Source organism: Puntigrus tetrazona, chromosome 17, assembly GCF_018831695.1.
Source record: "Puntigrus tetrazona isolate hp1 chromosome 17, ASM1883169v1, whole genome shotgun sequence".
NCBI classification, from domain to species: domain Eukaryota; kingdom Metazoa; phylum Chordata; class Actinopteri; order Cypriniformes; family Cyprinidae; genus Puntigrus; species Puntigrus tetrazona.
Genome location: NC_056715.1, coordinates 18156789 through 18177041, shown reverse-complemented (window position 1 = coordinate 18177041; position 20253 = coordinate 18156789). Strand labels below are relative to the sequence as shown.

At 38.8% G+C, this 20253-nt stretch overlaps 2 protein-coding genes across 6 annotated transcripts in view; both read right to left on the bottom strand.

Annotated features, from left to right (window-relative positions):
• Positions 1-643, bottom strand: part of stxbp6 (syntaxin binding protein 6 (amisyn)) — a 31745-nt gene extending 31102 nt beyond the window's left edge. Inside the window, exon 1 of the mRNA XM_043262224.1 lies at positions 254-643. The gene's annotated coding sequence lies outside the window, so the exon portion shown is untranslated. The remainder of the gene's footprint in view (positions 1-253) is intronic.
• Positions 644-1720: 1077 nt separating this feature from the next.
• Positions 1721-20253, bottom strand: part of fermt2 (FERM domain containing kindlin 2) — a 39730-nt gene continuing 21197 nt past the window's right edge. The window contains exons 5-17 of one of the 5 annotated variants that reach the window (XM_043262219.1): positions 19863-19895; positions 15232-15457; positions 15047-15149; positions 12891-12998; positions 11782-11916; positions 11268-11317; positions 10975-11099; positions 10795-10901; positions 10067-10285; positions 7533-7553; positions 6012-6136; positions 5115-5256; positions 1721-3293 (exon numbers count right to left, since the gene is read on the bottom strand). In XM_043262219.1, the coding sequence (XP_043118154.1) occupies positions 3120-3293; positions 5115-5256; positions 6012-6136; positions 7533-7553; positions 10067-10285; positions 10795-10901; positions 10975-11099; positions 11268-11317; positions 11782-11916; positions 12891-12998; positions 15047-15149; positions 15232-15457; positions 19863-19895 (1568 nt within the window). In that variant the 3' untranslated portion in view covers positions 1721-3119. The other 4 variants (XM_043262220.1, XM_043262221.1, XM_043262222.1 and 1 more) reach the window with 4 other exon arrangements.

Sequence of the window (20253 nt, the reverse complement as noted above, 5' to 3'; positions counted from 1 at the left end):
TGTCGTTTTCTCTCCTCCTGCTCGTATCGTATATAAAACTCGCGGCAGCAGTAAAATCAGCTCCAGACTTCGCTTCCTTCAAAAGAAACTGAAAGAGCGTCGTGTTTGTCGCCGGACACACAATAGAGAGTATTGTGCTCGTTTCCTAAAGACAGGAATCCGGGTCGTGTAACAATAAACACTAAGAGCGCAGAATAAAACTTGACTCGACTCGGACACGCGCCGCGGCTCAGAGACGCTCGCGCTTTCTTACCTTTCACCGTGTTTTCAGCGGGATTCTTCTGTCTTCCGTCCCATCAGCAGACGCGCTTCTGTCAGCCCGGAGCCGGTGCCGCGGGGATCGGTGTTCCCTCAGTAGTGCGCACTGCCTCGTGCGCGCGGAGACGCGAGTGACGTGGACCAGACGCGCGGCGCCACGCGACGCTTCACCTGACGCGCTTCACGTCCTAAGAGCGGACTCGAGACTTTCGAGGAAGCGAGAGCTGGCCGACAGGGACTCGGTGAAGGGAAAAACAAGATCTCGTTTCCAAAGAAGAAGCCGAGGTCTAACGTATTCCACAGAAACCGTATGTTATCTAACAAAGTCGACGTAACACGAAAAGCGCGGGTAAACATCACACGTCTTTCTTCTCAACATCTTTAACCATCCACAAACATTCGAGTCACTGAGAACTATCAGTTACCATAAGAAAAATATACTTTAAAAGATTGTTTAGCGAATCCGTGTTTTCATTTATTTAAATAGAATTGTGGGCTGCATCCCATTTCTGCTTTTGAATCTTTTAGTATTTCATTTTTATGCACGTTTGAGTTTGGTGCAATCATTTAATGATGACTGCCATTTAGTTTTGGGTTTAATCCATCTCAAAGCGTCCAGTGGTGGATGATCATCTCTACTGATATCGTCAAGCCAACCATTTTTAATTCTATTCGGCTTGATTGGAATCTTCTTGACTTTAGAAGAACTGGAACTGATTTCTGGAGCACATGAGCAGACACACCACAGGTTGGTTTCTAAGATGTTCACGTGACACTCAATATGGCATGCCTCAAATTAATACTTAATGCAACAATAATAATGTTTAATATTTAATGCCATATTATGTATGGCTTATTATAGTACTGCACGGCAAACATTTCCTTTTAATATCACTATGCACGCATACAGCCACAAGCTCTTTATTGGCTTACAGGTGTTTAGTTTTGACGTGGCACACCTAAAAGAAGCAGATCGACAGATGCCTTTGTGATCATTAAACTCTATTAGAACACATACTTCCCGTGCAAGGAGCCATAAACCAGGTGCACACAGCAAAAAAGCTTTTGTACATTTTTATAAAACTATCATTTTTAAACTCTGAGCAAACGAAGGCAGCCAAAAGCTGGACATTTCCACGAAGAAGTAGGATCAGATGAAAATGGAAAACGAGCCGCCCTTCATAATGATTTTCTTACTGTATTATTTATTATATATTCTTCATACATAGACCGTTTCTGCTGCTCTTGTACTCGAGTCTCTCCGAATCAGACCAGGGTTTTGTCTGAAGCTCACACATGATGAACTAGTTCGTTTCTTCACGGTCACTCAAAAGCAGATTTTCAGAATTAAAGACGATGTGCTACTTCATAATTACACAGTTGTCCAATACATCCAGTAGTTTCTCGCTGTATGCTGCTCTCTTGTGGAGGAGCCCACAAAACGCACAAAACCAAGGCATGCTTGTGATTTTAAATAAAAATGATTTTATTTATTTATTTGTCAGGTAAATGGCATTTTTACAATCTTAAAACAGCAGGCCATGCAACGCACTGCTGGCATCTGAGAGAGAGAGAAAAAAAAAAAAAATCAAACCAAAAATAATAATAATAATAATAATCTTCATTTCTGGCTGCGAAATCACCTTCATACGGAGAAACATCAGGAGACAATACTGACGGGAAGTGACGCGCTGAAAGGCACAGAAAGAGCGATTCTGCTGCGCTTCATTAGTGATGGAGTGTGTGGAGCACGCTCAGAGAGCAGCAGAAAAACTAAATCAAACCATCACGAGGATGCCACGATCTGCACGAGTTTATTCCAGCCAGGAGCAATTCTTCATATGCACTTATATATAGATTTCTAAAAGTCCTTAAGATCGACGGGCACCAATCCATAGATGTCAACAAAAATGGCTTTTTTCCCCTCTCTTCTGGAAAACAAACAAAAAAATAGACTTCCAAAAAACGACAGAAAAAAGCAGCAACAAAACTGTACAATGTTGTTTTTAAAACCTGTTTTTTTACATTAGATACAAAAAAAAAAAAACGAAACAAATTAATACTTCATTTAGCGATCCTTCATTTTGGAAAAAAAAAATAATAAAACAAAGGGAATTGCATGGTTTGTGACCTATCGCTGGTGCGTATTAAAGAAAGGCTTTTGAATAATACTATACTGGTTCACGATAAAGAGTGATGAATAAAACGACAGACTTCATAATAAAAAGAAACTTCGATGACCTTCGAGAGCAGCCCGGGTTCAGAAACGTTCTCGCGCCGCAAGCTGCTACAAAAAAAGTGGACGACTCTCCTTCATAGCGTACAAAAATATCGGCGTTATTACATGTAATCAAACGACAGCTTATTTTCCAAGTGCTTAGAAAGGACCTAAACGATTGGGTTTTTTTTTTTTTTTTTTTTTTTTTAATTAAAGACTAGCGACCCGAAGCGTAGCGTCTTTACTCATCGGTCGATAGCGTTCAGGAGCAGCGGCGTTAAAGCTAGTGTAACATTTCCTTCTCTACGACGTCACTTTGAAGCGACCGCCATCATTACAGATTGATGGGCACAAACGAGCAGCGCACATTCGACAGAGAGACGCGGCGTGAATTAGTGACAAATAAATAATTGGCGTAGGGTCAGAGGTCGTGTGTAGCAACTTCGTCTCAAACTAACGACTTCTGGAGGGGAGCGGTAAACGGCTCTGCTGAGGCAGAGCTTCATGTCTGCTAGTGTTATGAACGCGCATAAACTGAATAAAAGAAAAACACGTGAATTACGATGCGGCCACGACGGAGCGGTTAAAAAGAGATGAAGAAGAAGAAGAAGGAGAAGCGTGAGAGCGAGCGCGGCGGCGGCGCTCAGACCCAGCCGCTGGTCAGCTTGTAGAACATCTCCTCGTCTAGAGACTCGTTCTGGTCCTTGGCGCGCGTGGACAGGAAGATGTAGCCGCCGATGAACTCGTGCACCACTTTGCAGTCCACCTCGGCACAGATGAAGGCCAGGCTGGGCTCGTCCGCGAACTCCACCGTCACCTGCCGTGAGAACAGAGCAGATGCTGGTCAGAGCTCAAGATCTCAGAAGTCTGTGAATGATCTAATGTTACTGTTGCTTTCGGTCGTCTGATTGATAGTTTAGAGTCGTTTATCCAGGAAAAGCTCTTTTAGTGTAACTGTAGAACCATCCAGCTTCAGCTTCTCGTGTCAAATCTGAAATGACTTTTAGATCAACAAACATGAGAATAACTGCAGTCATATTTCAGACGAACACTTCCTGGACCGAAGCAGCTCAGCTTTACTTGATTCTCCATCAATCACTTTCTAGAAGAATCTGATCATCAGGATATTTTGAGGAGCTTTACTTTCACTGTTCCTCAGCGGAGCAATGATCTTCACAAGCCTCCAAAACATCTCACATCTTCTGAGGAGCCTTTATTTCTTCAGCTCTCAGTGAGCATTGAATTGCATTGCATTATACGATTGGATCATTTCAATGTCTTCTAACTAAGATGTAATTATCAGCGGCTATCATATTTAACTACTGCTGTACTGGTATACAGATCTCATTGATTTACAGTACAATGTTCATGTTACTTTGAAAAAAAAAAAAAAAAAAATATATATATATATATATATATATATATATATATATATATATATATATATATATATATATATATATATATATATATATATTTTTTTTTTTTTTTTTTTTTTTGCCCAAACCTAGTCAATTTAAACAGACCTGCTCACTGAAAGCTGCCACTAGGAAAAAAGCTCTATTTTTCAAATGTATTATTGTATTAAATGCTACAGTAAAAGCCTGTTTATTAATCATCTTTATACATTTTTATAAATGATAAATTTCCTTACCATATATTCATATATTTTACTGTAAATTACTGTTAAGTGTATGGGTTTTACAGGCAAAAATATGAACTACTGTATAATATATTTTGGAAAACTAAACATAATTAGTGATATTTGATAATTGTATATTTTTATATTAGATGGTCGGATTCTAAGTCATATTTTTCTCATGCTTGTTTCTGATATTGTACCTTAAGTATTATATTTTCTGTTAGTGGTGGTTATGGTTATGATCCTGTGCATCATCATATGTTATGGACAGACCACTGAACTTTCTGTAACACTACGGTGCTCATCACAGTGTGTCAGATAAGACAAGCTGCTCTTATCCACTCAGAACCAGCCATAGTTACAAATGGACTTAATAAACCTTTATCACACTTCCTATATCCAAGTGAAGAGGTGTATCACCACTTCTGATCCTCTCTTTCCTTCTTTCTTCTCTCGCCAGTCTTACTGCAGTGTACCTGAATGCTTTAAACGACACACTGCATCAGTTTTCATGATGTCCTGCACCGATCATCAGTAGGGATGTAACGATGAACCACAAGCCAGTTGAAAATCGTTTAAAATATGTGACGATTAAAATTGTTCGAGATGCTAAACAAACTGTGATACAGTTGAATGGGTTTAAATTAATGAACAATGTTTTTAGAAAGACAGCCTTTTTTCTGAACGATGCATATTAAAGTAGTGTTCATAAGCGCAGCTGCTTTGTTTACAGCGGTAACCAAGGAAACACTGCATGACTGTTGTTCGGAAGCAAGAAAATAAAAATGCCATTTAGTTTGATAGTTTCACAAAACTGAAGTCAAACCTGTTTTTGTTGCAGATTTCTAAATTATACAGTTCAATTAAGATTCAAAATTCATCACGCACGTTTACAAGCTACAGCTTTCCTAGATTGGCTTATGCTGGATCAAAACTTCAAGTTCCATTGAGTTTGGAAAATTCTGTGCACAGTAATCATCAGAAACAACTTCTAACCATCTTAATCTCCCAGTTGACGTTCCACTGCTTCATGTTGCTGAAGCGCCAGGTCTTGATGGCGTCTCCTGTACCGGCGTCCATACGGATCAGTCTGTTGTAGGTGATGCCGATCAGCTCGTCCTTCTTGGCCCCCTGAAACCTAACGTAAAGAAAGGTAACAATTACAGGCTCAGTGTTTATCCAAGCAGATTTTGCGAGAAGACAAAAAGTGTGCAATGAGAAGAAATGAAAGATATAGAAGATATGAGGAAATTATTCCTCATATCAAAAGGGACAGCTCACTCTAACTGTAGACTCTCTGTCATTTACTCACCCTCGTATGAATTTCATTCAAAGAGCACCAGTGTTTACCAGTGTTCATTTTAATTTATTTGTAGTCATATTTTAGTCATCTGAATTGCTTTAAACATAAGTCGACTAAATCTCATAGAACTTTATTAGACTCAATCTACAGCTACACCGAAAATCTAACACCGAAGTAAACAATGACTTGCACACTTAAATTCTTTAAAAGACTTTTCAAAGTTGTGCAAGGCTGACAATTAAGTTGTTATGCATTGAAAATCTTGACGCAGCTCGTCTTGGTATGTCCATCAGAATTTATACAAGAAGTAGCACTGTGCAGTTTGTGAGCAAATTATTTCTTGATCTGGTTTGAGAACTCAACTCACTGATCAGTGATATACAGCTCAGTTGGGGGTTGCAATTATGTTTTGAAAGCAATAGTCAGTAGTTACTGCAGAAGAAAATACATGGGCTTGGATCCACATGAAGCCAAGTAAATTACGTAAACAAGAATTAACTCTGAACTTCAAAAATGCTATTTTTATTGGCACACAAACATGTAATCAATATATCCGAGAGACAGAAATGTCAGGTTTAAGCGACACTCACTTGGCAAGAAAATGGGTGATTCCAAACTCAGGCAAGGACTGCCAGGCCTGTATGAAGCGCATCTTGGCTTCGATGAGGCTCATCTGTGCCACGTTCTGATGGGCTTCCAGAATACGGGCAGAAATCTGAGAATGATGCATGGGTGAGCGTTAATACACAAGTGCTATAAGCCATCGTAATTTCAGCAGAAAGTCAGAGAGAACACACGCCGTCGTCAGAAAACAACCCCAGAGAAGAATGAAACACCAGACACGTCGATATGACACTGTTGCATTCAATCACCACAGAGATCACGGTGAACACACAAGATGCTCCTCTAAGCATCGCTTATGATCTGTTACACATGCGGCATAACACACATTCACAGGAGGCACTGCTACCCCAGTCACCGTCATTTAGTCCCCGTTTCCCCAGAACACGAAACATTTTCACACCAGAAGGAAATGAGTGACGTCCCAGGAGTCTCCCGCAGATCAGTTACGTGCCTCGTGAAAGCTTTAATCAGAACTCCCTCAAAAGATCAATCTATGAAAGAGAAGCTTATATTTTTGACAAACTACGAGACAAATGTGGTGATAAAAGTGGAAACTACAGAGCCCCAAAGAGGACATGGTGACGGAAAAGTGTTCCTTCAGTGCTTCTGCATTATATTTCAAGGATTCTGCTTCCTCCTGAGAAAGTGTTGTTGACCAAAACTGTTGCATTTGCACAAGATGCATTACGTTCTCAATAAACTAGATCCTCTCACAAAACTATTGAATTGGTCTAGAAACTTGACACATAACTACAATATTCACCCAAGAAACAATACGTTGTTTAGCTAAATTTAGATTCTCTTGCATAATTTTTCTCTTTTAAAAACTACTGCTTTCCTCCAAGAAACTTTACATTCTCTCACAAAACATTTGCATTCGAAAAAGAAACTCTACGATCTCTCACAGAACTACCGCACACCTAATTTTTCCACCATAAACGTTCTGCAAACAAACACAAAGTTTGGTGAAAACAAACTCAAAATTTCTCAGGGGAACGCAACATTTTTGTGAGAGAACGCAAACCCATCTCCGCTTTTCTTTCATCACCACGTCTTTTTAGGGGCTCTGCGGAAAACTGCATTGTGCATCTAAAATAATATAACAAAACAATAACTGTAAATGATGCAAATATATTTCATGCTTAGTGAAATCTGCAATAATCATGCTTGTGCCAACGGTTTTACAAATTAATGTGACATTACAAGCCTGTATTGTAGTCATGAGACTACAAGCTGATTCTCTATTCATTTGAATATTTCTAAAAATAGAGCCTACACATAATTTGACTTAACAGCATTCAGGCAGATAGCTGTCCCGGAGGAGACACCAGTGACTCAAAACATGATCTGAAATGTTGAAATGTGAGCTTCGGGGTGAGCTACAGCTATAAATGGTCAAGTGGTTAATGGGAGGATCTCTGGAGTAAGACACAGCACCGGTGTTAGTGAGTCGTGGACGTTTAGCAGCTGTCAAACGAGCGACTTACCAGGTCCCTGACAAAGCCTGGCTGAGGAGGGTGGAAACGGGGAAGAGGAACGCGGAGAGGAAACAAGGGAAAAGCAAATAAATGAATGAAGCAGCAAACAGGCAGAATAACAGAATCAAAACAACCGTTAATGTACAGAGAAAGAAAAGGGCAGGGTGTGCGAGTGAGTTTACAGCAGGGGAGGATCACGAGGAGAGATCGGAGGAACACGCTGCACACGCTCCATCCATACTGTGTCCATGTAGAAACCTGTGAGCTAGCAGAGATCGTGACATACCGTCGGTCTGAAACCAAGCACAACTAGTCACAGGGGAAGCTGCTTTTGCACTGATGTCAGGCTGACTCGTTTCAAATAAAAGTTATGATGACAACACGCGGATCTAGTAAGCTTATTATTCCTCTTAGGCCAAATTTCGAACCCGTCCTTGAGTTATCAAGCTATGACCACCAAACTTGGAACAGACCTTCTGGATGTTCTAGCTCTGTACTCTCGATCTTTTCCAACACATCTGACTTTGACCTCCAAAAAGTTCATATAATACTTTTCAATTACAATAAGAGTTATTGTTCGCTTTTGTTGTAAAATATTGTAATGCTAACGTATTCTAAAGCATGCTAGGAACATGCTAGCAACATGCTAACTTATACATGCTAAACGTGCAAAAACTAAAACATGCTAAAACCACAAATAATAACAAAAATGTGCTAAAACGTGTTCAAATACGTGCTAAAACATTTAAGCGATGGGGTGTGAAATACATATCGAATGAGATTGTATTAAAATCGTTAAATGATTCAGTTCAACTCACTTTTTCTTGCTTTTAATTTCACATTTAAGCTTTTTATTATTTGAATAAATTACAAAATAGCAGTATCCATTGCTTATGGTTCATTATATTAAAACGCATGCTTATGTAACTGCAGGTATATATAAAATTTCTAATGCATACTAACAAAATCTAACACCACAATAACAATGCAGGTCAACCACCATTAGTGGATTCAGAAGTAGTTTATATCTCTCTTTGACTGCCCTGTACTTCAAACCTCAAGCTTTTAAAAGCTTATAAACGTCAAACTAGCATCCGAACACCTATTTTTATATCTTCTGATTCTGATTTCATCTTCATCAACGACAACAACAAAAAAAGTCTTTAATGCCATGTTTTGTGCTGACCAAATCAAAACCTTTTAAACACATAAACTGGGTTCAAAGTCCATGGCTGAGCTGTAGTTCACGATTAACCCGAAACGTTTCCGTCACACTTCAAGCTATACACCGTCGCCTCCACAAGGTGGAGCCACACACATTTACACCCAAGAAATCATCTGAAACCCCCCACCATTCGGATGACAACATCCGCTTTCCTGATCCTGTCGAGCCTGGAAGTGAGAAAGTCATCTATCCTTGTTTCCCCAAAGTTTAGTGCTTATTGACCCACGTCCTTCTGGGAATAAAATCCCAGAGAAAGCTTCTGAAGAAAAGAAATCGAGCGTATAATGCACGGATAAAAGAGCTCAGAATCATCCGGACTCCACCATCGCCCTCACAAACAAACCGCTCTCTTCTTCCCAGGATGCCTCTCCACATTCCCAGGCGCAGCTTGTTTCCTGTATTTTTTCCCGCCCGTTTCTGAAGACCCCACCCCAGCTCCTCAAAGTTTCTTCCAGAGAGAGTGAGATGTGAGGACAGGAAGCCCACCATCCCCCAGCATCACAGGAGCTGGACTGAGTCCAGGGCCACTGTAAGACGACACCGGCGGCGGCGGCAGCACACAGGAGCCGTCTGTCCGCTCCCACACAAACCCCCTACACACATACTTTCACTTTAACCTTGTTTTTCAATCAAGTACAACAAAAACTTTCACACACATACAGTGTTGTCAAACGATTCATTCTGATTAACTGCATACAAAAGGAGTGTTTCTGCTTACATAGTGTGTGTGTGTGCTATTATGTTTTTATTGTTACTATTTTTTTTTTATTATTATTAATAATTTTTTATTTAGTTATTTTTACATCCAGTCAAGAAAGCCCAACTGCACTTTAATCAAGATTAATTGGGATACACAAAAAAAAAAAAAAAAGTTAAAAAATAATTACAAAAATTTCATTTTTCCAAATAAAATTAAATTACAATTCAAACAATTTTCGCTACAAATAAGCAACCCAAAGAGCGATTGCAGAGATGGAGATCATGGTGAATGAACCGAGTGTTATTTGCTTTTAAAAGCAACTCTACAAGGGAGGTTTTTCCTCACGCGCGTGTTCATTTTGGACCCTTGCTGAGACGCATGAAGCGCCATACAGTGCTGTTTCAAGCAACCCATGCATGCATTTTAAATTTGGAAAAGCAACTGGTTCATGCATAAGGTCAGAAAAACACAAAAATGCTAATAAATACAGGGGAAAAAATCCCCTTAATATAAAATAAAATTTATGACTATCATAATTTTATTGTCAGTGAAGCCTGATTTAAAAATCAGCAGCACGCTAAGATCAGCGTCTGTCTGCAGCACACCGCTCTCGTTTACCTGCTTGCTCTTGTATTTCTTCAGGTATCGTGGAGACACCAGACACTCAGGGTTGATGTCGGTGCTGATGGGCTCTATGATCTGAGGGTCGGGATTCATGTGCTGCATCTTCAGGAAGGACAGAATGTTCTGGACCTCCAAGTTGTAGGAACTGTCTGCCATCGTCTTCCCTTTGGAGGCCAAGCGGCAAGCTGCCATCCACTGAGCGTACTGCTTCTCCTGAAGACATGGAGAGCGCTGATTTAACACCGCTGAGATGTGTTTGATGTTCCCTTTTCATTCTCATTTTAAAAAGTGTTTTTTGTCAGTTTTATTAGTGTTTGGGGACTTTTTGGCCTATTTTTTTTTTATTTCGGTTTTTGTCATTTTAGGAAATCAGTACCGAATGAAAATTAGATGTTCCTGGCAACTAGCTGAAACAAATTCAAAATATTTCCAAGTACCTTTAGCGTCACACGTGCATCTTTGAGGAGCGTAGCGGAATTCAAAATGCAAAGAAAAGCTTTTGATGACTCTCAGGTCTGGAAGATGATTTATCTAATGCATATTAATTCAGAGGCTATATGTTTATAGTAATAGTTGTGTTTTTACGTGATATCTTATGTTTGTTATATGATGCAACAACCCCACTTTTAATTAATATAGTTTTAGTTAACCATTAACCATTCCTTTTAGAGGCGATTTATTGCGCAGTGATGAGCGGCGATCAATAGAAGTGTCTTACTCACAGTATCACACCGCAGCCAGATCTCATTCATACCATCTGCTACAGGAATTAGCAACTTGATGTTGAATTTCTGACCGGAAATGTTGACGTCTGGTGTGACTTCACAGCCTGTGGACAAACAGAGATGCATGAGATGCAGTGCTGCAGCGGTAAAGGGACGGCGTCGGGGCCGAGCGCTCACCTCTCAGGTTCATCTGGTGCGCCGGCGTGCCGTGGGCCTCCTCGCGGCTCTTGTAGCAGGAGATTGTGATGTCCTTGAATGTGCACCAGTACTGCTTGTATCCTTTCAGAGTGAGCTTCTTTGGTCTGAGGTGAGAGCAAAAGATACTCAAAAGGGAAATTCCTCTGATATAGCCTTCTCTAACGCTGATCAGGTCTCAGCATAGACTAATACACAGAGTCTATATACGTGACAAAAAGCCTTGCTTCCTAATGTGATTTTTTTTTGACTAAAAAACATTTAGTTTGACTCACTTGAACACTTTTACGTAGTCAGCCAGTTCAGGGATGGATGTGATGTCACCCTGAGAACAAAAAGTGTAAATAAAGTAATAAATAAAGTTGGTAAAGTCGTAATGATGTTGAAATCTTCTGCATAACAGCTGCACGCCTTTTACAGAAACAGGAGAATTCAGAACACACCGTTCGGATTACATTTTTTTATGTCATTGTTTTTATTTCAGCATGTTTAATCGGTCTGCAGTATAATGTTATATAATCACTGCACTCGCTTACAGTGCTCATTTTTAAATAATCCTTTATTTGAACGACTTTGATTTAAAATAATACTTGGATTTTTTTTTTTTTTTAAGTAATGAAATGAATGCTATGCGAGTAATATTTTGCTCATAATTAATGTTTATTGTGATGTGTAATGTTATTTAACCCTACAGTGCTTCATGGAGATATGGGATTTGAATGAAGTGATTGTTTTTTAAGGGTATTATGATATGCAATATTTGAATGTGATAAAAGCCTGCGCCAGTACCAGTGTGTTGGACGTCTTTCCTCCCTCGAGAGTGATCTCCAGATCGGACAGAGCTGCATCGACCTCGTCGATCTCCTTCTCGCTGTTGTTCATGTGATTGTCTGAAGACATGATGGACAGCTTGTTGATGTGGTACTGCAAATAAAAACACATCAAAATTACAAAAACACACACGTTGTCATTTAATAATTCATCATATTAATATTGTAAATTCTTATATATATATATATATATATATATATATATATATATATATATATATATATTATTTTTTTTTATTTATTTTTTTACAAGTTCTTTAGTTTTAATTTGTTTCAAGTTAATAATTCAACATTTATTTAAATGTCGCTAACACAATTTTTTTCTATTGTTTTTCTTAAATACAATACTATTCATGTAGGACACTAAAGCCTGTGACCTCATTCTCCGACCCCTATGGTGCTACAGTGGACAGTTGGACTACAGATGTTTATTTCACTGTACGCCGATGACAGCCTCGCTTTCAAAATAGAGGCTAAAGGCATTTTCATGTCACCATCTCTCCGCTCGGATAAGAGCAGTTAGTAGGTGAATGACACACAGATTTCTCTCAACGGTTAACAGGCTCGCTGTAAAGCTGGCTAAACTTAGAGCTGCTGATGTCTACCCAGAGACACATCCAGACCGGTGTCCTCTGACTGGACGTGGTGTGGACGGATGGGGAAGGACAGACCTGACTAATTTAACCTTGCTGTACGTAAACAGAGAAAGTCGACACCGCTGATGCACCTCCACAAATCCCTGCAAGAGCAGCCCACACCTCCTCGGGGCAGGAGACTCAGGGTGGTCTCGCCTCCCTCGAGCAGACGCCCGCTCTATATTTACACGACGTGAAGACAGTGAGGCGTCCTGAGGTGTTGTCGCTCCACATTTATGAGGGTTTGAAATAGCAGGGTCATCGTTGGCCAAAGGGCCAGTGAAAACAAACGCCGCAGCCAAACGTTTGCACGCTGCGGATGCTACGCAGCCAGGCACGGAGCCCATCCAATTCATTAACAGGGACCCGAGTGAAGACCGCAGTCTGTCGAGCTTACGCAGCAGTCCCGGCCGAGGCTCGGAGGCGCACGTACCTGCAGGGCGGCGAACATCATCATCTCCTCCTCGGTGCACTCGATCTCCTCCAGCAGGATGGCCCACTTGGCCTGCTCATACAGCTGGTTCACCCTGATGGCATCATACTGCAGGGGTCAGGAGAGGGTTAAAAACACGACACCACAACACCACTCCCACCACAACCTCCTCACAACTCTGAGAGGCCTATGAGTGAGCATAATGCACGGCACATGTGACCCTGGAGAACACAACCAGTCAATTTTTGGAAACCGAGATTTAAATATCGTCCGAAAGCTGAATAAATGAGCTTCCATTAAGCTTCCAAATAAACCATCGATGTTACGATAGGACAATATATGGCTGACGTACAACTATTTGAAAATCTGGAACCTAAATATTAGGAAAATCAACTTTAAAGCTGTCCAAACTAAGTTCTTAGTGATGCACATTACCAAATTAACAAAATATCTTTATGGAACACAATTAAATAGGAAATTCAAATATAATAAATAATAAATACGCTCTTTAATGTGGTAGGCGCAATCACTATAGCATCTCAGTTCAAGCATTGTATCTTTCTCATACTTTAGTACATAATATGAAATAACATCAAAAAGGTTACCGATTTTAAAAGAAATACCGCGTACAACTTTTTAAAAATGTCTCGCGTTAAAGCTTGTTTAGCGCTTCAAACTGAAGAAAATGTGTAGCTTGTAAACACTGCAATGTAATAATACATCTACCTTAGAATAACCATTCAGTCTCAATAAGATAACTAGAAAGAGGAGCTGTATTCTGCTGTATTGGCGAGCTACTGCATATTGATATTTTTACTTAACAGCTATCTACATGACTTAATTTGACCATTGAAGAAAAACTGTATGTGTAAGAGACGCATGACAACAGGGCGGGGCGATATGGTCATTTTTAATATGGTCACATCGGCAGCTTGTGAGATCGCTGATACACAATGTTATCTGGGGGCTAGAGAGAGACTCTCTGTACTTGTCGCAGGCTATTTCATAACTATTTGGTGATTTTAACCACGAGTGCATGAGAGAGAGAGCGAGCCTGGAAAAACCAGTAACCAAAATTACACACTTTCAAACAAACTGAAAAATCGACATGTTAAATATAACAATATTTAAAATGGCTAGTTCATATATTGGGATACAGCAGTCATATATTTCACCGCAGGACGCACGGTCTAAATAGAGAAGCATCCCGTGTCAGAGCGGAAGTTATCAGTATTTTCAGGTAGCCCAAGTTCATATTTTTGGAGTAACCTTAAAATTAAACTGATACATAAGTCATACAGCGCTCTGGAAATTGAGCCCTTTAGACTGATAACACACTATCTGCATATTTATATAACGATGATGGAGAATAAGCAATGTTTTTTGTTAATGTGCTGTAATGAAAACAAAGTTTTGTCACGTTCAATAATAATAATAATAATAATAATAATAATAGTTTTATACATAGAAGAATGAGCCTAATATCTTGACTATCATCATTACATGATAATATCTGTTTCTAATCAGCACAACCCTACATGACACTTATATAAGGATGCATTGAGGAGGAGCCCAAACTACTCTCAGTGGTCAGGTGATGCTTATGGTCCATGATATTGGTACAGACTGTATGTAACAAACTATTCTTTGTGACTGTATATTTCAGGTTGGAAAATACATTTAGTTTTCACTTTAAATTAACCTTAGTTTCACAAGATGGATTAAAATACTGATGAAGTCAAGAAAGGATGAGACATATGACAATATGATCAGGGAAAAAAAAAAACATTTAAATACATAAAATAATACCTAAAAAACATACTCACTGGCTCCCATAACATGAAAAACGCAGAAAATCTAGGACTCGTAATTTCACCTAAAATCAAATTATTCATCTACAATCATATTAAAAAATGTTCTAGTGAGGGCGGCTGAAAACAGAACAGAAAATAGACCATTACATCTAAATTATAATGTTTTTTGATTAAGAAAAAAAAAAAAAGTTACACAACATTGAACCTCAGTGGACAGTGCAAAAAAAAAAAAAAAAAAGCTTTTCATGACCCTTTAAGAGCTTGCAAGTCATTCTGGAATGTCCAAAATCAGCATTGTTTTTATTATTACTATGTGGATATACATATGCAAAACACACTGACCTTGGGGTTGAGGTCAAAGAAGCTGTGGTACTTGAACCGGAGCAGAAGAACCTCGTTCTCCTTCACATCCTGCTCCATCAGTGATCTGGAGGAGTCCAGCCACCTTCACAAAGACAATCAGACGAATATTAGCCAAAGCCTTCTGAACCGCAGTCTCCTCACACGTCAGATCTGTCCCAGCTTACCCCTGGTTGATCTTGGCCTTGTCCAGGAGGGACTGTGGTTTGTACATCTTGACCACGATGTCGGGCGAGGTGATGGGCTGGCTGACAGCGAGGATGCTGGGATTGCCTTCTGAGAGCGGACTGTCTCCGAACCACGCCGAGGTGGGGGACAGAGGGCTGCCGTCCCGAGAGTCATAGGTAGGCGTCATGGTCTTGCTGTAAAGTCCAGGACTAGAATAGATGCTTCCTGAAATGAGAGACATCTTTCAGTAACCACCCAACACGGGCGTCACCCCAGTCACATGACAAGCCAGATGGAGGGCTGGGCGGAATGACACATTTTAATGTTTTGTCTAGTGCAGAGGGGTTTAAGTTTCGTAAACGTGGTGTAACTCTGCATTTTTGCATATTAATAAAGACATCAACAGTCAGAGATGTGCTTCTACTGTCTTACATATTTACAAAAATCACTTGCTATTTTATTTATTTTTTACTTGGGTTCTTTATCATTATACAAGAATAAAGATTAAAAATAGATTATAATTTTTCACAAAATTAAATCAATTACTACACTGAAACAAAAGAATTGCCAGCAAAAATAGCTTTGGACCCTTTACACATTTCCCTGTTTGCTTCACTAGTAAACTTATTCCAACGCTATTTAACTAAATATACAGATATTATACAGTTTAATTATTAAAAAAAAAAAAAAAACACTTTAAGTCAATGATTAAATAGATTAAATTTTTAAATAGATTAAAAAAAAAATAATAATAATAATAATAATAATAATAATAACAACAACAACAACAACAAACAGTTGTGCAGCTAATTTAATTTACTTTGGTCGAAATTAATAATTTAGGAATTTTTCAAAGAAACATTTAAGGTTTTAAACAAGGTTAAACAGAGATTTTCCACCTTTTTATAAAAATTATTTAGTTAAATATTCTGTGAAAAAGAAATAGTTCACCCAAAAATGAAAATCCTGTCATCATTTGCTCACCTTCAATTAGCTCCAAACCGGCATGAATTTCTTTGAACACAAAGGAAGATATTTTAAAGTAAGTCTGTGAGCATGCTGTTTTGGATCACCATTGGCACTATTGGGAGTCAATGGTGACCCAAAACAGCCTGGTTACAAACTTTCTTCAAAACATTTTCCTTTGACAGGTTTTTCATTTTGGGGTGAACTATTGCTTCAACACGGTGGCAGGATTTGGTCATACCGCCCACTCCTAGCCAGATACGTGTACCAGACCCAGTGACTGAAAATTGCCATAAACTCACACAATCACTGCGCAGCTCTGAAGAGGGCAGCATGCAGAAAACACACAGTAAAAACACAGCTCAACTCTGCGAGTGCACACACAGCAGCATGAGGGGTCTGGGAGGTGAGCATCAGCTGGGGCTCATCTCCACACATCATTAACACACTCAATCCATTAGTGCAGCACTTCAGTCGATGCCTGCAGGACAACTGGAGCAATTCTCACAAGGACCTCAAATTGCACAGGTCCTGCTGGTTATTATTAAATGGAGACTTCTAGATGTTAATTAATATTACATAGTTTCAGCTGTTCACCAACTATGACAAATGTCATGACGCAACACTCACAGAGACTAACTATAACCTTCACTGAGACGTCTGCAGCTAGTGAATTTATCAATGTAAAAAAATAACTAATTAACTACTAATAACTACTAATTTAGTTTTCCTACTTTCATGTTTAAAACATTGATAAAACACCATTATTTCTTAAAAAAAAAAGAATTATTTATTTAATTTATATATTTTTATTAATTTTTTTATTAGAAAGGAAATCTACACATTTAGAAAAGAAAAATATATTCAAATTAACACAAAGTTCTAACAGCCCACACAAACTGTCTTAGACATTAACTCTAAAATGAGGCTGTGAGAGCAATAATACTATGGAAATATATATATATATATATATATATATATATATATATATATATATATATATATATATATATATATATATATATATATATATATATAAGACAATTTTATGTGAAGACAACATCATCCGTCAACTGAATAAACTTGTTTATCTACTGTCATAAATCAGAATCACAGAGTTACAATACACATTCTTCTCTAACCACTCAAATCACAGAGTGAGTAAAACACAGAAGCAAAACCACTTATGTGGCTGTGAGAGGCCACAGGCCTGCAAAGGGACAGGAAGTGCTTGTGGGGAGGCAGAGGTCATGAGAAAAGACAGAAGACTGGAGGAGGCTTCTCAAAACTCAGAGGAAGGGCACTGGAGGGTTTCTACTCCCATCGGGGAACGGAGGAGGACTGCCTTAGGATGTTTACTCGACAGTTTGGGAATGTTCAAATGAATCACGATCCACAAACACGCATCACACTGATGCTTGAAGACACAGAGAGCAAGGAGGAGTGTTTTACTAATCAGTTAGAGAACTCTTCTTTTAATTCATAATGTTCTGTGATTATATTGCCTGAAACTTAAAGACTATGTTCAGATTTTATGCAGATCATTTCAGCTCTAAGATTGATTGTTTTGAGTTTTTAATATAAAAAAAGGATAGTTTTCAGCGTAGTCGTTCTAAACCCACAAGATTTTGAAACACAAATGAAGACGTTATTGAAACCTGACAGACTACGGTCCCTTCATTAAAAGTCCATGCAACCAAAACGTTGATGTAAAAGAAGAGAACGATTTGATCCAAGTCTTCTGAAGAGACACAATGGCTTAATATGATAAACAGATCTAATTTAGGCTTGCATTTGTATACAAACATTGATCGCTGCACAAGCACATTAAATCAGACTGATCAGGGTAGACATCGTGATGAACTTTGTTTGGAAAAAAGACTGCGAGACATAGACTGTCGCATAAAGATTTATGGGCTAAAACAGTTCCTAGGTCCACAAAAAATCAGGTCCACTTCAGCTGAACATTTGGTATGTTGTTAAAATCCATCAAATGGACGCTGTTCATCTATCCCTCTTCATACTGTCAGTATTTAAACATGATGCTACACAGATAAAGGTCTATGCGGTCAACAGAAGCTCAGTGCTTGAGAGAGGTGCGCCTGGTAAATCTGTTCACCAAGCAAAGCAAATGTTGTATCCTTATAAGACTTGGATTAAACTATTTGGTTTCCATGAATTACTTTTACAGCATATTCATTCTTTATAGCATTAATGTATTGGTGGAATGGACTACGTGAAGGAAAAAAAACTATCCATTTAAAGTCTGTTTACTGTAGTGAAACTGACTTGCCTTTTTAAACCTGGCGTCATTTCGAGAGTGAGTCAGATGTTGATTCAGTGAAGGCTCTGAATGATTCAGCAAAGCATTAATGCCCCTTTTTTCCCCCAACATGGTTCCTCTGGTGGTTCCTGGGCTGATGCCCACCCTTCACTCTCCAGGATCAGCAGTTCTGAGCTGAAAACACTAGTTACAATACAACCCTAAAAACCTTGCAGACTGGAAAAGTCTGAGAGCTTGAGAACTGTGGGGAGAAAAAGTCTAGACTCTCTCTGTATCTGCTGGCTTCAGTTAAATGTACAAAGAATGCCACATACGTTTGTGGAAACACAGACCAGATCATGATTCACCCGGTCCAGCTTGGCCAAAGACCTGTTAAACCTGTGATTCCTCAAATTTGCCAGATCATTAGAGCAATAGTGATAAGAACCCCAAAAAAAAAAAAAAAAAAAAAAAAAATATGCATGCGTGACCCTCGACCACAAAAAAGGCTTCATTTTGTAAAACTGAGATTTATATATCTGAATAAATAAGCTTTCCATTGATGCATTATTTGTTATAGTTATTAATTTTAAACTTTTAGGGTGCAAAAATCAGTACACTGAGAAAAATCTCCTTTAAAGTCGTCCAAATGAACTTCTTTGCAATGCATATTACCAACTACAAATTTTGATAAATGTACGGGTAGGACATTAACAACTTTTGATCTTAATATCATACTGAAAAATGGATAATTTTGACCCTTTGCCCTTTCCTATATTTTATTTCTAATCTCTGTATTTGGTTTCACAATTTCTCTATCATTCGACTTCATTTTGACCACTATTGTTTGCTGCCTTGGTATTTCCTTCCTTCCAACTGCAGTAATAAAATAAGCCTTCTGCGTGTAGGAGGGATGCTCTTGATCATACAAAAGGAACTTAAACGTTTAATGCAGTCTATCACGTGCGTATTCCATACAGAAACCTGAACCTCAGTAAACTCACAACTGCTGTCCATCATGTGTACATGCATCCTAATATGCCCGCTTGTTTTTATAACCAATTATGATCAGCTTCAGATAAAAGCTTGAATCAATGTCAGTATTGGCTGGGTTAAAAAAAAAATAACACCATCAAGCAGTACTTGCCGGGTAGCTCCTAGACCTGATCCTTGTTTTATCGCTAATTTTATATAGATTTTAGGACAAAGCAAGACTATTTAAAAAAGCAGAACTGAGAACCGATAGGGAATGTGAGGGAATGCAGTGTTTGGGCAAAGCTCATCTCATGACCCTCATCAGCTGAGCGGTCACTGAAGCAGAGAGTCAGGTGACCAGAGCCAGCTGTGGCGAGAGGAGGTGAAGGAAGCAATGCAGGAAGGCAGAAAAACGGTGAGCCTTACCTTTTACCGGTCCAATGTATAGTATCTCAGAGGCTTGAGGAATGGAAGGAAATGGAGAAAAGAACAAACAAAGAGAGAAAGAGGGGGAATGAAAGGATAGATTAAAGAGATTAACAGCTTGGAAAAGGAAAGCATTACCATGCAAAATGAGACATCACAAGTAAATAAAGTTTCAAAAAGAAAAGAACTAATATCTTAAAAAATAAATAAATGAATAAGAAGATCCCTTGTGAAGGAAGACAGACCAAAGATGTTTATACACATCTTAATAAATGTCTTTCAGAGAGTCACATTGTGCTTTTTTAATAAACTCCTACGATCAAAATCTGCTGACTAAACATCACTGTATTTCCACTGCTGGACAGTAACAATTTTAAAACTAGTTATTTTA